The sequence below is a fragment of the Diceros bicornis genome, chromosome 4 (assembly GCF_020826845.1).
Source record: "Diceros bicornis minor isolate mBicDic1 chromosome 4, mDicBic1.mat.cur, whole genome shotgun sequence".
In the NCBI taxonomy this organism is placed as follows: domain Eukaryota; kingdom Metazoa; phylum Chordata; class Mammalia; order Perissodactyla; family Rhinocerotidae; genus Diceros; species Diceros bicornis.
The window spans coordinates 88320132-88335250 of record NC_080743.1 but is presented as its reverse complement, the minus strand read 5'-3'; the positions used below and the strand labels follow the sequence as shown (position 1 = coordinate 88335250).

The 15119-nt window shown below is 47.2% G+C and overlaps 1 protein-coding gene across 2 annotated transcripts; it reads left to right on the top strand.

Annotated features, from left to right (window-relative positions):
- The first annotated feature begins 7024 nt into the window (after positions 1-7024).
- On the top strand, positions 7025-14286 carry TEX35 (testis expressed 35). Of its 2 annotated transcripts, none has more exons than XM_058539995.1 (8): positions 7025-7081; positions 7202-7270; positions 8279-8335; positions 9041-9100; positions 12897-12958; positions 13198-13372; positions 13728-13771; positions 14046-14286. In XM_058539995.1, exons 3-8 carry the CDS (start codon positions 8318-8320, stop codon positions 14104-14106), a joined length of 420 nt encoding a protein of 139 aa, XP_058395978.1. In that variant the 5' UTR covers positions 7025-7081; positions 7202-7270; positions 8279-8317; the 3' UTR covers positions 14107-14286. The 2 variants fall into 2 exon arrangements, with proteins under 2 accessions (XP_058395978.1, XP_058395977.1); XM_058539994.1 differs by having other exon boundaries at positions 13189-13372.
- The last annotated feature ends 833 nt before the right edge of the window (positions 14287-15119 follow it).

The following is a 15119-nucleotide window of genomic DNA, read 5'->3' as shown; positions in this document are numbered from 1 at the left end:
AGTCAGACAGAGCTCCTTGCTGAGAACCAGCCTGGCTCTGGGCCTGGATAAGGCTAGGCTGCCAGTGAGGAGCTGCGCTGAGACCCAGGCAGGACCCGGGAGTCATGGGTCTCAGGATGGGCTGTTATTGTGGTTTTTAGAGGGGTGGGGGCACAAGAAAGTGACCACTTTGGTTTAATCAATGATTAAATAAAAATAAATTAACACTCGTGTTTAGGGGTCTCACAAATGAGTGCGCTTGCTTCCGAGTTTGATTCAATTTGAGCTGTCTTTCCCTAGGGAGCGATTTTCACACGAGTTTTACCACCCAGGGGAGTGATGTCATTTATGCCTCCTCCCTCAGCCTCAAGTTGGAGCCCAGGGCCCCAGAGGGTTCTTCTCGAAGTTCGTCTGTCACGTGGCCCAGGAGCACCCCAGAGCCGTGTGGTGAGAGGAGCAGGCCGGCAGCTGGTGGCTCTGAAGGAAGAAGGGGTGGGGGGTTGGGGGGACCTTGTGGATTCAGTCTCCAGAGCAGCAGAACAGGCTACTGGAGAGAGGCTCCCTGCAGACTAAACATACGAGGCGGTGAGCCATCAACCTCTGGTGAGGAAAGGCCATCCTAGGTGTCTCGATGCAGTAAAAGTGTCTGTCCCATGTTTGGCTACAGAAAACCAGTCAGGTGAAAGCATTCATTGTAAAAAATCATGAGGGACTGAGTAGAAAGGTACCGTACAGACCCCTTTTTCCATGGCCGCTAATTAAAATTACCAACCCTGAGAATTCATGAGATGTCACCAAATAGAAGTCCTTCACATTTCCATAGGAAATGTCACTGTGGGTCACCAGCCAGGAGTTACAGCTGCACATGTGTGACTTTCCAAAGATCTACAATTAGCAGGAACGCACAGCCAACTCTGTGAGTCAGGTTCTTAGTTGCAAAGAGAATCCACATTGGCTGGTTTAGTTGTTGGGAGGGCTAGAGAAAGGCTGGTCTCTCAGCGTCCAGATCAACGTTCAAAACCATGTCGGGGAACTGGCAGATTCAGAGCCAGGGCCTTTGCTCCGCCCATACCAGCCAATAGGACGGCGCAGCAGAGGCAGTTCCCTCGTGGCGGGACCGGGAGCTAAAGAAAAGCCAATCTTACGTATGGCATATAAAAGTGGATCTGGATGCATGCTTTTTAGCTTCATTAAATCTAAACTAAATCAGGACAGCCAAATATTTTGGCATTAAATACAGGAAGAACATGGAATCCGTTGAATTTAAGATCCAGGGAACCAGGCAGCCAGTTTATGAGCATTCTGTAAGTGCTGTTTGCCAACGAAGGAAAAGGTCCACAGCCCTGCACAGGGCTCAGTCATGGAACAAGAAGGAAGGAGCAAACCTCTTGGATACTGCCTAATTCTTAGTCTTTAAATGCACCAAGCTTCCCCCACTGGCAACTCAGTCACCCCTGAGAGCTTCCGGGCTGCTGTGCCTGTGCCACGAGCTGTCCCCACCCTGATGGTCTCCAGATGGCTCTAGGATGGCTCCCAGAATCTGCGTATGGCTCCTCTGTGTGGAGACAGATTTAAACAGCCTTCTCGAGCTCACTAGCCTCTCCACGTGACTCATGGCTCTATAAGCTTCCTCGCTTTCATCCTCCACAGCTCCAGGTCAGAGATGCTCTTGCTGCAAGCCCAGGCCCTCGAACTCCTACCAAGGGAAGAGGATTCACACCTGGGCCATTCTTCACATGGACTCAGCTCTGAGGTGCTAATGACCCCGGGGGCAAAATGGTGCAGAGAAGGAAGTAACTAGCTGTGAAAGAGGCACTGGCCAGGCTGACACCACAGGAGGCCACCTAGCAGCCAGTGTATCCAGGTTCTGGAGAACTTGAGTCCAATCTGAGTTGGTGTTTTCTGGTGATGAGGCCTAGCAGTAGGTGTCCCCAGGCAGGGGTCATGTTCAGGTGGCTTCATGGGGCTAGACAGGTGCATCTGAAGCAGGTTATGGACTCGCAGCCAAGAGGCCTACAGCAGGGCCCATCCCCAGGGAAGGTGCTGGCACAGGTCAGGCAACTTGGTTGGGCCCCAGTGCTACTCAGAGGACTTAAAACAGCAAAAGAAGCTTCAGACCAGACACACATTCTGGTGCCTGCAGGAAGGGAGGGAGGTTTGCAGGGTCTTCTGCAGAATGGAACTGGGATAGACTGGGACTATTGTATTGTAAAGCCCCAGACAGGATCATTATTACAATCTGTCTCATTGTCCCAGCCCATTGACCACTCAGGTGAGAAAGAAGTGGATCCCTAACCCCAACTCTAACTTTGCCAGTTCACATTTGCTAGGAGATTTAGTCCCGGCTCAAGTGTCCCCTGTAGTCTTCCCTCTTGGACCTTGTCAGCTACCTCCCTTTTGCATTAAAAACAAAAGAACCCTAAATCAAGTTTTCTTACAGAGGACTTGTTAAGAGTTAGAGTAAAATAAGAAAGATGAGATGCACTGGGAAGGTGTGGCAGAGATTGGCTACCTGCTCTTTAAACCTATTTCCTCTTATTCTTGAGAGAAACTTGGTCATGTGTCCCAGCCTCCTTTGCAGTTAGTGTGACCTTGTGGTTACATTCCAGCCAAAGGAGTAGGAGTGGGAGTGAAGCAGCTGCTCCCAGGACTAACCCATAGAATCTTTCATTTGTGATCCTCTGTGGACACCATGCAAAAAATAATCCTCCAACAAGGGCAACCCAAAGAGGCTGTTGTGCCACTCAGTTTTATGGTTGCAGTGATAAATGGGAATTTGGAGGTGTCAGAGGTGGAGAGGAGGCTGTTAGGGACTGGGAAAGCAACTGTAGAGAGTCTTCGAGCAGGGAAGCTAAAAGAGGCAGGAGTATAACTGCCATCCTCTGTTTGGACTCCATCCAAAGAGGGTAAGGGACACCAGCCAAGTGAGGAGGTCCCAGGAGCAGAATTTGGCAGGAGCAGGGGAGCCTCTGATTGTTGGCGGCTCTTGCTTTATCTCACACAGCAGGCTGCTCTCTAACGGTTGGCTGTGGGAATAGTAACAGGTTCCCCTGGGTCCTGGGAGGCCCTAGCAAACGTGTCCCTATCATGGTGAACACACAGGAGAAAAAAGCCTGCAATCCTCATACCATACATCTGCTTTGACTTCTCACTTATCATTAGCTGGAGATTTACAATTATCTCCTCAGAATATTATGTTACGTTCCTGAAATAGAGGTACTAGAAGTTCACATGATAGAAACTGGATGTAATTTTTCCATAGAAATAATATAATAAGATTATGATTCTAGCCAAGATCTGATACACTATTTATAGAAACAATCAGAAATTGCATAGTGACCAACGTGTCAATGAGAAAAGATACCTGTACCCTGCACAGTGTAGAGCTTTCTAAGGTGACTATAAATCAGTCAAGTAGGACAATGCAGTCACCAATCATATTAAATCTCTAAAAAATGTATGTGAGAGGTTTCCTGGGCATAGGAAGCAGAGAGGCCCTTGGGCTCAGGGCAGCACCTAGATACTGCAGTGTGTTGGCAGGAGTTGTTAGAGCAAATCATGCAGGTCACACAAGTTAACCATGTCGTGCCAGGTTGCCTAGAGACCCCAGCCGTCAGGATTCCAGACACCCTGATGAAACATGCATAGGCTTTAGAACACTAATCAAAGGGCTTTAGAACCCTGGGTCACCCAGCGGTCAAATAGGCCCCTAAGCATGGATGACATTCTCTTCACGTTCTCTTGGCCTGCACGTGGTTAGTGGCTGAGCTTGGGCTTCATCGTTGGCCAGATCCTGGAATTTTGTATCCCTGGAATCACAAGAGGCCAAACTCAGAGGCCCAAGACCATCTTAAAATCCCCTCTCCCACACCAGCCTCCCCAGACAACACCCTTTTCATGAAACTGAGAAACCAGGACACTTGTAATGAAAAGGAAATCCAAATGACATCAACTTGTGGCTCCTTCTTTTGCTCTGTTGTGAATATCTCTTTTCCATCGAACTCCACTGGAACATCTGTGGGCTTTGTGCTCCTTATCCTGGTACCAAGGAATTTTGCCATGAAGGGGAGTTAGAAAAGCATATCTGGCATTCTTCAGGTAAAAGCGGCCTATGACTTGCGTGTAACAAAGTTGTGCCACAGCAATACCCAGCATCCCAATGCTGCTTCAACCTAGCACTTCATGCAGTTGCAAAATCTTAGAGAAGAAAATAACATGAGACTCATTTATTCAAGTTCACCCAATGGATTTCCCCAGCCCTTCCAGAACATATTGATAACAGCAATGATGTATTTGGGAGCATGAATAGCACATATTGTGAGAAGGGACAGCCTGGAGCTGCAGGTCTGTTGTTAAATTGATTTCTTTTAGACCCAATTTCCTGATATACAGGCCAGTGGGCTCATGTGAAATGCTTGGCTAGAAGGAGGCTCATTTAACAACTTCTCAGCCAAGCAAAGGAGACTTTGCTGCAGGTCCAGGAGGATCTCAGGCCCTAACAAGGAGGAGACAGTGCCCATTTTCAGAGGACTGGTAAATGTTGAGATAGGGTCAGTCATTTTCACTGCAGTTCCTTGCTCAAGCCTGCAGGATCTTTGGAAACCTATGGAGAAAGGCCCTCCCTGCCACGTGGCCGGAGGATCTGGGAGGACAGAGCGAAGTGGTCAAAGGACCTTAAAGTGCCAGCCTCTCACTGATGAGCAGGGAAAGCAAATCCGGGAAGCTCATCACCACCCCCGCTCCTCCTTCCCCGACTGAACAGAGTGACAGTCGCATTCTCCTTGTGTGATGGTTGTGATGGAGTGAGATGGAAGGACGTCACCAGACGCTGGCTGTGAAATAAGCCCCTTGGAAATCCATTGAAAACGCTGCAGGTGGCTCCCGAGGAAGTTTGGGTGCTCACAGCCTCTGGAGGGACAGGTATGGGCAGGGTGAGTGTGATAAGTCATTGCGGGGGTGTGGGGGTGCGGGCACGGACTTCACAGGCGATTTGCATCAGTTCCTGTACTCCTGTGCTGTCTGTTCTTGGAATTCCCAAGTTGACCTTTTCTGTAGCAACTAGTAGCTGAAATGAGAGGGAAGGAGAAAGTGAAATGCCCAGGAATAAGAGGGAAAGAGAAATTAGGCTTGCTAACTTGAATTCTGAATGATTTTTAGGTCCCAGGGAGGCTATGTTCCTTTGACTCTTTAAGCACAAGTTACAGCTGCCCTCAGAACAGCCCCACTTTTCCTCCCCACCCCCACCCCCAGACTTCTCACTGTCAGCCCTGTCCACATATTGCTTCTTGCCCCAACCCTCTTCCAGGATGATGGAAGAACCGAGAGGAGAGACTGGGGTGGTGTCGGGGAGAGAGGAGACACGGCCAGCTGTGCAGTCAGGCCAGAAATCGTCCTGCCGAGATTGGCACTCCCCCTCGCCAGCACGAGAAACTTGGGTTAGCACAGTACACGCACCTTGAACCAGAGAGACTTCAGAGAATCTCAGCCCCAAACGAGGAAGGGTCCATCCATGTCAGGAGAGCTTGGCACTTGACCCAAGTCCCTCTTCTCAGTGGCCAAGGCACCCCAGGCTCAAAGCTGTGGTGACACTCCGGGCTGGCACATGGGTCCTGGGCATTGTGACCTCAGCTGTTCCGCACACAGAGAGGTGGTCATCCTGCCCTCACCTCGGCCTGTAATCTGCATAGGACAGTGGCCTGGTCACGGGGGCCCATTGTGGGGAGGTCGGGAAGTTGAAGAACACTCTGGCCTCCTCCATCATGTCGGCCAAGAAGGCAGAACTGAAGAAAACAAACCTGGTAAAGGAGAAACATTGCTAGGCCACATGGGGCCTCTGAGCTCCCCTCTCTGAGCATGGAGATGTGGGGGTGGGAGAGAGGGGCTTCAGAGAACGCCCCAGGAATCCTCAGCTTTTCTTTCTCTGTTCGGAGCATGAAGTAGCCTCTGAGCCTGGAAGGAGGGTGGGATTAATCCCTGCCCTTGGGGTGGGAAGGAAAGAGGCCACTGCTGACTCCCTCTGGGACAAAGAGCACTGTAATGCCCCACCCCATCCCCACACTCCCGGAGCCAAGACCCCACGCCAGGCCTGTGCCTGGCCCGCACCTAGCAGGCGTGTCTAAGGCGCTAAGAACACTATTAGATAAATGTAATCATCAGCCCCAGTTTACAGATGAGGAAATGGAGGCTCAGGGAGACTAAATAACTTGCCCAAGTTGACACAGCTAGTAAGGAGGACAGCTGAGACTGGAACCCAAGTCTGTCCCCAAACCTGTGCTCCTGAAATAATACTTATACGGCTCCTTTGGTTACCTTAAAGTGCTTCCCTGCCCAGGCCCCCCAGCGGGGAGAGGGCTGCCTGCTGGACTGGCAGATGGACGCTCATAAGAAGAGTATAATGTGACCGAATTTGACTCGTCTTGACTTGGGTGCTGGGGGGTATGGGGGCCTGAGCTCAAGCACAGTTGGATGAGAAGGGTTGGCGGGGGTCCTCTTGCAAGGGCCGGGGCTTACCCTCCCCAGCCCTGATGCTTGGCAGGCTGAATCACAACCTCTTCTCTCCACAGAGCAAGAACTATAAGACAGTTTGCCTGGAACTGAAGCCAGAGCCGACCAAAGTGAGAAGCTTTTTTGAGGCCATGCCGGCAGCCAGGCCTGAGACCTGTGGGGAGGTGACTTGGACTCAGGGGTCGTTTGCTGTTCCTGGTGGCCAAGACCTTTCCCAGGTGCTGGGGGATATACTGAGAGACAAGCTCTCTACTCTCATACAGCTTCACACTAGTAACTCATCAGATACATACACAAACAAGGAAAAATTCAGTAGTGTTACCTGCTACGCAGACAATTAAAATAGGGAAACATGACTGGGTGGCTGCTGTAGATTGGGTGGTGGGGAAAGGCCTGCCTTTGAGCTCTTAGCTCAAAGACACCAGCAACTCAAAGGCTGAGGAAGAGCATTGTGGGTGGGGAAGCAGCTCGTGCAGAGGGCCTGAAGCTGGATGAGCCTGGCTGCTCAACACACTGAGAGTGGAGGCCCAGGAGGCCGGGAGGGGAGTGCAGATGAGTTCAGAGAGAGAGGAGCGGGAGGTCGGAACCTGCTGCGCAGGTCGGGCCACCAGCTTTCACCTCTCTGCCTTGGCCCAAAGAGAGGAACAGAAACTCCTCTGCCTCATCCACCCCACACCTGCAATTTCTCATATTCTGTGTTTCTGGTTTCAATCAACAGACATATGACTACAAAGGAGTTAAACAAGAAGGGCCGTTTACCAAACCAGGAGGGACACAGGAGCTAAAGGTAGGTGTGCAAACGCAGGTGTGTGAACACAGGTGTCCAACCCCCCAGAGGCTGCAGCAGCACAGTGGAGAGGTGGGGGCCACTGAACAACCTCTGTGGCTCATAAACTGCTGGCATATACGGCTCTGCTCCAGCCCCTGTGACTTCATTCCATCCGGTTCTTTCTTTGTCTTTTTTTAACTATTTGTTTTGAAATAATTTCAGACTTACAGAAAAGTTTCAAAAAATGGTACAGTAAATTCTGTACAGTGACTTCTGTACCCTTCATCCAGATTCCCCCAATGTTGGCATTTTATCATGGTTCTCTCTCTCTCTCTCTCTATATATATATATATTCACACACACATATATAATATATATATTTCCTGAACCATTTGAGAGCATGTTTCTCTCTCAAATTTCAGGGTATATTTCCTAAAAACAGGAACACTCTCTTACATAGCCACAGTACAATTATCAAAATATCAAAATCAAGAGATTAACGTTGACAAAGCACTCATCTATAGCCCTTATTCTAATTTCACCGATTATCCACTAATGTCTTTCATAACAAAAGTAAAAAACTTTTTTGGTTAGATCGCATCCAGGATCACACATTACATCTAGTGTCTGTGTCTCTTGAGTCTCCTTTCATCTGGAACAGTTCTTCAACCTTTGTCTTTTGGGACATTGCCATTTTTGAAGATTACAGATCATTTATTTTGTAGAATGACCCTTAATTTGGGTTGTCTGATGCTGCCTCATGGTTCGATTTAGGCTGTGCGTTTTGGGGGTCATGTCACAGAAGTGAAGGTGTGTCCTTCCCAGTGCATCAGATCAGGAGGCACATGATGTCTAGGTGTCCTACCATCCTATTTTCTTGACACATCCTTTCCTTCCTCCCTAATGGGAGGTATCTCTCTGTTCCTCTTTTGTCAATGCTCCAAGATCTTTCCTTTCCTCCTTTTGAAAGCTTCCCTTCCATCCAAGACTTTTGTTTTACTGTCTCTTCCCTATTTATTTCCTCAGAATGAACTCAGGGAGGTGAGGGAAGAGCTCAAGGAAAAAATGGAGGAGATAAAACAGGTAAGAGGATAAGATTTTTCCTAACTTGGAGGAAAAGGGTAGCTTCGAGGAAAATGCAATACCAAACTTTGAATAGCAAAGGAAATAGGAAACTGCATGGAAAAAGCAATCAAACTGACTCAGCCTGAATCCCCTAGAGTGTTTGTGTTGAGCAACTTAGGATATCTGTTTCTTGTTTGATGCTTAAATCCAACTTTCCAATGATAAGGACTCTCTAAGGTGTCTCATTGATAAGGCTGAGGAGATATAACCTTAGTGACAGAATGAGAGCAGCTGACTTGGAATTTGGGGGCAGTCAGGGACCAGTTCCGTTCTCCTTTTCACCTCCCCTGAGCAAGCTGCAGAGCAAGAATTCTCTTCTTGTTTCTTTGATGGAACCACCTATAGCACACTTATAAAGAAAGGAAATGCTCAAGCAAGAAGGTATAATTGAGGCTGTGGCCTGAGCTCCACATGGGAGCCTTGCAATAGCCAGATCTAAGTTGTGCCAAGGCTGGTGGTGGTGATGACTTGATGGTACATGCCCCCTAGTCCCTTCATTGACTCCTGGGGAGAAAGTGGCTTTAATAGGCCGTTATTAGTCCATTCCTTGAGCTTTATCCAGCTCATTCCAAAGGAGCAGCTGTTGCCCTTTGCTTAAAATTTCCCAAAGACGACTCCACAACTGTCTTCAGTAATACGCACTGTGCCTTTCTTCCACATTAGATAAAGGATGTAATGGACAAGGATTTTGATAAACTCCAGGAATTCGTGGAGATTATGAAGGTAAGCATTTACTGAGTGCCTTCCATGGGCCAGTACCATACTGGGAATTAGGCAAGAGAAGCCAGACCCTGCCCTGCAGGTGCTTACAATCTAGTAGGAGAGAATTAAATAACAAGCACCAAGCTAAATGATAACTGGCAGTCAGTTAATTAGGGATTTAGAGAAGTGAGTCATACATGTGGGCTGGGGTAGCCAGAAAAGTCCTTACAGAGAAAGTGAGTCTTATGTGAGCCTTGAAGGCTGCATTGGAAGCTTAACACAAACCTCACCAAAAGCCCAATAAGATTATTTTGGACTCCACAATTACTGAGAGGACCGTCTAGATTCTAGAATAGTGGTTCTCAGGCTCCGTGTGTTTCAGAATCCCTGGGCGCACTAATATGGAAAGCAGAGCCCAGGTCCTGTGTGGATGGGGCTCGCAACCTAGGATTTTCTTTCACATTCCTCAGGTGAAAGTTTGAGAAGTGGTTTATTTATTTATGCTTCTAGATCAAGGGTGATGTAGGAGCATAAATAGGAAAAAGCAGATAGCTACAAATTTTTTAAGAGTTGTAAGGGTGCACTTACCCCTACCAGATATTAGAATTCATAATAAAGCCACAATAGTCTTGTCTAGATAACCAGACAGATAAACAAAACCAGGGTAGGTAACCCTGTAACAGCCTCTCAGCCAGGAATACACTGAGAATCACTTTTGAGGATTTTTAAAATCCACAGACCCAGCCCTGGCCCAGATGAACTGAATAAAAATCTCTAGGATGGGGCACAATTGCTTAAAACTCGGCAAGTGATTCTGATGCTTGCCCCTGGATGAGAACCAGATCCCAAACACCGTGGAAGTAGTTACTAACCTTGGCTGCACATTGGAATCGCCTGTACCGTGGCTTTGACCTGCCCCCTCCACCCCCCTTATCCCAGGCTGCATCCCATAACAATGAAATCATAACCTCTTGAGATGAGGTCCAGGCATCAGTAGTTTTTAAAGATCCCCAGGGAGATTCCATCGTACACTCAGGGGTGGGAACCACAGCTCTATAAAATTTAAAATATGATAAAGATGATTTTTTACATGTCAGTGAGAAGGAAAAGATTATGTAATAATATTAAGAACATTGCTTGACTATATGAGGAAAAAACAATTTGGTTTGTTAACACTATAAACTGAGATAGTCTATAAAGTTAATTTAAATAATAAAAACCAATACGAAGAAATTATATGTAAATATTTAACTGGATGGTCTAAATATAAATACAGTGGGAAAAATCACAAAGGAAATATTGATATATTTAACAATATAAAAATTATAACAGAAAAGCACCATATACAGAATTAAAAGGCAAACGACAGTTTTGGGGAAACAATTTTCTGCAAATAGACACAGACAAAAGGTTTTTATCTGTAACATATAAAGCTCACACAAATCAATAAGAACCAAATAGGAAAACGGGCAAAGGGTATGAACAGACAATCCACAGAAGAGAATATAACTAAAAAGCAATAAATATATTTAAAACGTTTACCTCATGAATAATCAAATAAATGCAAATGAGAACAATACTTAGATAACTGTCACATTCCAAGAAGCAAAGTTTTAAATTATGACAATCAGAGAATGAGATAGGAATGCTCTTATACTGCTGATCAGAGCGCAAGTTTGTACAAAACTAGATAGGAATTAGACAATAGGTATCAAAACTGCTTGACTTATCAGTTCCACTTCTCAGAATTTAACCTATGAGAATAATCAGAAATGCCAGCATGGGTATATACAAAAAGATGTTCATCACAGGATTATTGATCATAGAAAAAATTTGGAAACAACCACAATTTTCAACAGTAAAGGAATAGCCAAATAAATGATAGTATATCCATATAATGAAAATTAGGAACTATCAGAGACAGTGTTTAAAAAGAATGCCTATAATGAGAAGTAAAAAAAGCAAGATACGAGTAGTATATATGGGCTGATCTCAACTATGCGAATAAAAAATAGGTAAGTAAATATATAGAAAAAAGACAAGAAAGAAATATACCAGAAGGGTTAATAGCAATTATTGCTAGGTGATGAGATTAATTTTTTCTTTTATATTCCTCTGTATTGTCCAAATTTCCTACAAAAGGCATGCATTATTTCTATATTAAACAATATGCAAACACAGGAAGCATTTTGTTAGTGAGTAGGAGTGGGTAACAAAAGGCACAAAGGAGGCTATTTTGGGCGCGGGAACAGCTCACGCACAGCGTGGAAGCAGGCTGAACGTGAGGCGGATCACGGTCAGCAGGGAGAGCAGTCATAAAAGTGGGATCATTGGGGGAAACAGAGAGAAGTAAAATGGAGTGGGCACAAAGGCAGTGGATAATGAAGGCTTTTGAAAGACAGGCAGACAGGTTGGGACTTGGCTGTGTAAGCAGTAAGAGGCCTCTGGAGATTCTTAATCAAAGAACATGCTAGGAGCAGCACTTCAGAAAGTTGAGCCGGCAGCTGTTTGCAAGGCGGCCTGAGGGCGCCGGGAGAGCAGGCAGGGGCCGTCAGGAGCAAGCATATCAGACAGGAAGCCGCCTCCTGGCTCAAGGTGAAGAAAGCTGGACCAGGTGGAGGAACAGAAGGAAAAGGGTAAATCTGAAAGATGCATCGAAGGAAAACCAACATTCTTGCTGATTAATTCCATATAGAGAATGGAGGAGAAGCAGGCAGCCACAATGACACCAAAGTTTTAATCTGGAAGATTAGAAGAAAATGGTGACATTGACAAGGCTAGTTAGGAAACAGTTACTTTAGAAGAGAAAGTGAGGTCCGTTTGGGACACCACGAGTTTGAAGTGATGGTGAGACTTGTAAGAATATGGGACATTTTGACTCTGATTTCTTGGACCCAGGGGACATTTTTACTTCAAGGATATTTTTACTCTATTTATGAATACAAATATTTTATTCAAAACTTATACTAATATTTAAAAATCTTTTCAAGAAGGTATTTTTTGAAATCATCTCCACCCAGGCGGTATAATTCTTTGATTAATTTTCTACCACAGATCAGTAAACTGTTTCCAAATCTTTCATTTTTTATTAAAATTATTTTCCTTGAAGCAAATTATTTTTCATTTATATTTTATGATGTTCAATCCAACCCGGTTTTTGGCCATAACAGACATTGTCAATGATAATGTCTGCCATCTTAGAATTTCTTTTGCAAACACTGTTTCTATCCAATTTCCCAGGTCAAATTTTATAGATCTAAACTTTGCCAAGAAGATTTTTATTATTCTTTTAGTTCTTAGTAAATAATAAACGAGGTGCCATTTGAGCTACTGTCAGTTTTTTGTTGTGTTGACCATTTCTGCCAGGAATTGGGTACAAGGTGGAGCAAACACAAATACACAGGATCGGGGTGCATAGCCGGGGTCAAAACATCGGAGTCAGAAGCGTCTTTGGGGGTCACAAGATTTGTTTTCTTGGTTCCATCATTGTGGAGGCATTGAACCAAGGCAGATAATGGTTTCATCCAAATGTGAAATCAAGTAAAAGATTTCCTGGCCTCGGACTCACCTGGCGACTTCGGACAAAGCCCTAATGACTCTGCCTGTGCTTCTGCCTCATCATGGAATGGGGGAGGGGAAAAAGAGAGATGGTGCGTGTCCCACACACATCAGAAGCCACCTCACCCAAGGCCGGTCAGGACTCTTGAGGAAGTAAGATGCTGAGGTGATCTCTGAGTGGTCTGCAGAGAGAGGCAGGAGAAAGGGATTTCAAAGGCTCTTCAAGATGATGATTCTAGCTTTGGATTCTCTCTTGAAGGAAATGCAGAAGGATATGGATGAGAAGATGGATGTTTTAATAAATATACAGAACAGCAAGCAGTAAGTGTAACCTGCACCCATCTCTCTTCACCCCCAAAGAATCTCCTCCCTTCCCTTTGCTAAATGTTCCTTGGGGTTCAGAGGACTCGCACACTCTTCCAGGAGCTGTCTTGTTTTCTATTGCCCCAATGGCTTGGAGTCAAAGGCTTCCATGGCCACCTGTGCTACAGGTTATCTCCTTGTCATGTTAGAAATTATCTCCCCAACTCTGCCCCTCGCTGACTCCCCAGTCCCCTTAGAAGAGGACCAAAGGAGCAGCAGGAACTCAGGCTCATGGGAAAGACTGACCCACAGCCTCGGCTCAAGAAAATGCACGAAGCTGACGGAGCACCGCTGGCTCTTCACAAGAATGTGGCACTACAGAAACCAAAACAGGACCCGCTGGATTGCCTCCATCAATGTGGGACCTGCTGCGTAAGTGAAGCCCCACCGCCCTGCACCAGTGCTACACCCCTGGGCTCCTGCTGCTCGCTGCCTTCCCCGGGCCCTCTGGCTCCCTTATCTCTTGCTGTAAAGGGACTGGTTCCACCCCTCTGCTGGCCCCAGGATGCCTCCCTAGCCTGGAGCCCTCTCTGGGGTCTTGTCCTCTAGGCCTGGGGAGATTCCTCCGCCATGACCAAGTAGGACTCAACCCTGGATGTGCCTGCTCGCCAGCACCGCTGTACTGTTCTGTCCTCTCCTACAGCAAGACCTGCTGAGGTGCCCAGCAGGCTGGCCGTCTTGGACCAGGGAAAAATGACCTTTCTTGTGCCGTTTCTGTCCTCTGCAGGAGAAATGTATGTTGTGTGCCCTAAAGAGCAACTACAATCAGGGGTAGGTAGATCCATACAAGAAGTGTCTCCATCGGGCGCCCCACCTCCACGAAAGGCAGTGTGCTCAGGCTGCATCCGCATCGAATCCCACCTGTGGTTGTGCAGAGTCTGCCCCCACCACATCCACTCAGTCTTAGAGGACGCGGCACGCGGAAGGGGAACGGGGTAGCCCGGCCTGGAGGCTGCTGTCTAGAGGCTCCCGTGGAGGGGAGGGTGCCTTCCCAGCTGCTGACCTGACCTTGCCTCAGGTTCTTGCCTCTCTCCCCATCTGGCAGGAAACTTCCACACCAGGCCTGGGCGCCCTTTTCACCCTTGGCATCTGGAGCTGCCTTCTGATTTACCTGTGCTTCAACCTCTGTGCAACTGGGGACATGCTTCCAACCTAGCGCCGCCTCAGAACCCACCCGCAGCTCCGGCTCATCCTCTCCCCACTCCCCGAGCGGCACACTGAAGCCTTGCTGCCCTCTTTCCTACCACCCGCCCCAGGCCTTTCTCTACCTGGAGATTAAAATCTTCATTAAAGCCAAAGCGACTATCATCATTTTGAATATCAGCCCTAAACCTGAGTGTGCAGAGTGTCACTTTTTTTAGTTCTAAGTCAGCATATTTCAGACTCCAATCCCTCCTCCTATTCCTAATGGGTTAGTGGGAAATTCTATCTTGGTCATCCTCAGGGTCATCCCCATCCCCTCCACCTCACTGCCTCCCTCCACTGCACCTGATTCTGCAAAGGTCCCAGGTCAAAACAGAGGGGAGGCCCTGAGGACATCAGATGCCATTCTGTGTGGTTGCAGGAGAGACCCCCCCCACTGCCCTATGCACCTGCTCCCTCCATGTTCTCAGCTCCTGCACTGAATGTGGGGGGATGTCTTGGCAATGCGGGGAACCCCCAGGCCCAGGGTCTAGTCGGCACTGCTTCCCTCTGAGGTCTTGTCAGCAGAACTCAGGTCCCCGCTGCTCATAGGAACTTGGTCCCTTTCTGGGGCTCCGAGGACCCACCCTCCTTATCCTCTCAAAGGTTTCCTCTCCCCCTACCCAAAAGGAGACATATCACTTCAGAGGCCTTAGGTCCTTACAAAGGTGGGGCTGAGCCATGACCTCCCCCTGCTCGACTCTGTGACCTGTTCCAGATGCCCTACTGAGGGAAGACAAAGCTTGGCTATGAGCTTGAAATGAGAGTAAAGAAAGATACAGAGAAAACAGTATTTCAGTAGACTATCTGGCCATGAGTGTGATTCTTTGGCTTCAGTTCAATGGAGAGGATTTAATGGGATTCCATATTTTATTTCACACCAGCTCTTTTTTATTTCATCTCTTTGCTAGGTTGGCTGCTTCGACTTTTAGGCAGT

Bases quoted from the DNA above. Each gene is read 5' to 3' on its own strand.
- TEX35 (XM_058539994.1), top strand. The intron at 9,101-12,896 runs GTAAGCATTTAC...TCTCTCTTGAAG, and splicing joins AATTCGTGGAGATTATGAAG to GAAATGCAGAAGGATATGGA. The intron at 13,373-13,727 runs GTAAGTGAAGCC...TGTCCTCTGCAG, and splicing joins ATCAATGTGGGACCTGCTGC to GAGAAATGTATGTTGTGTGC.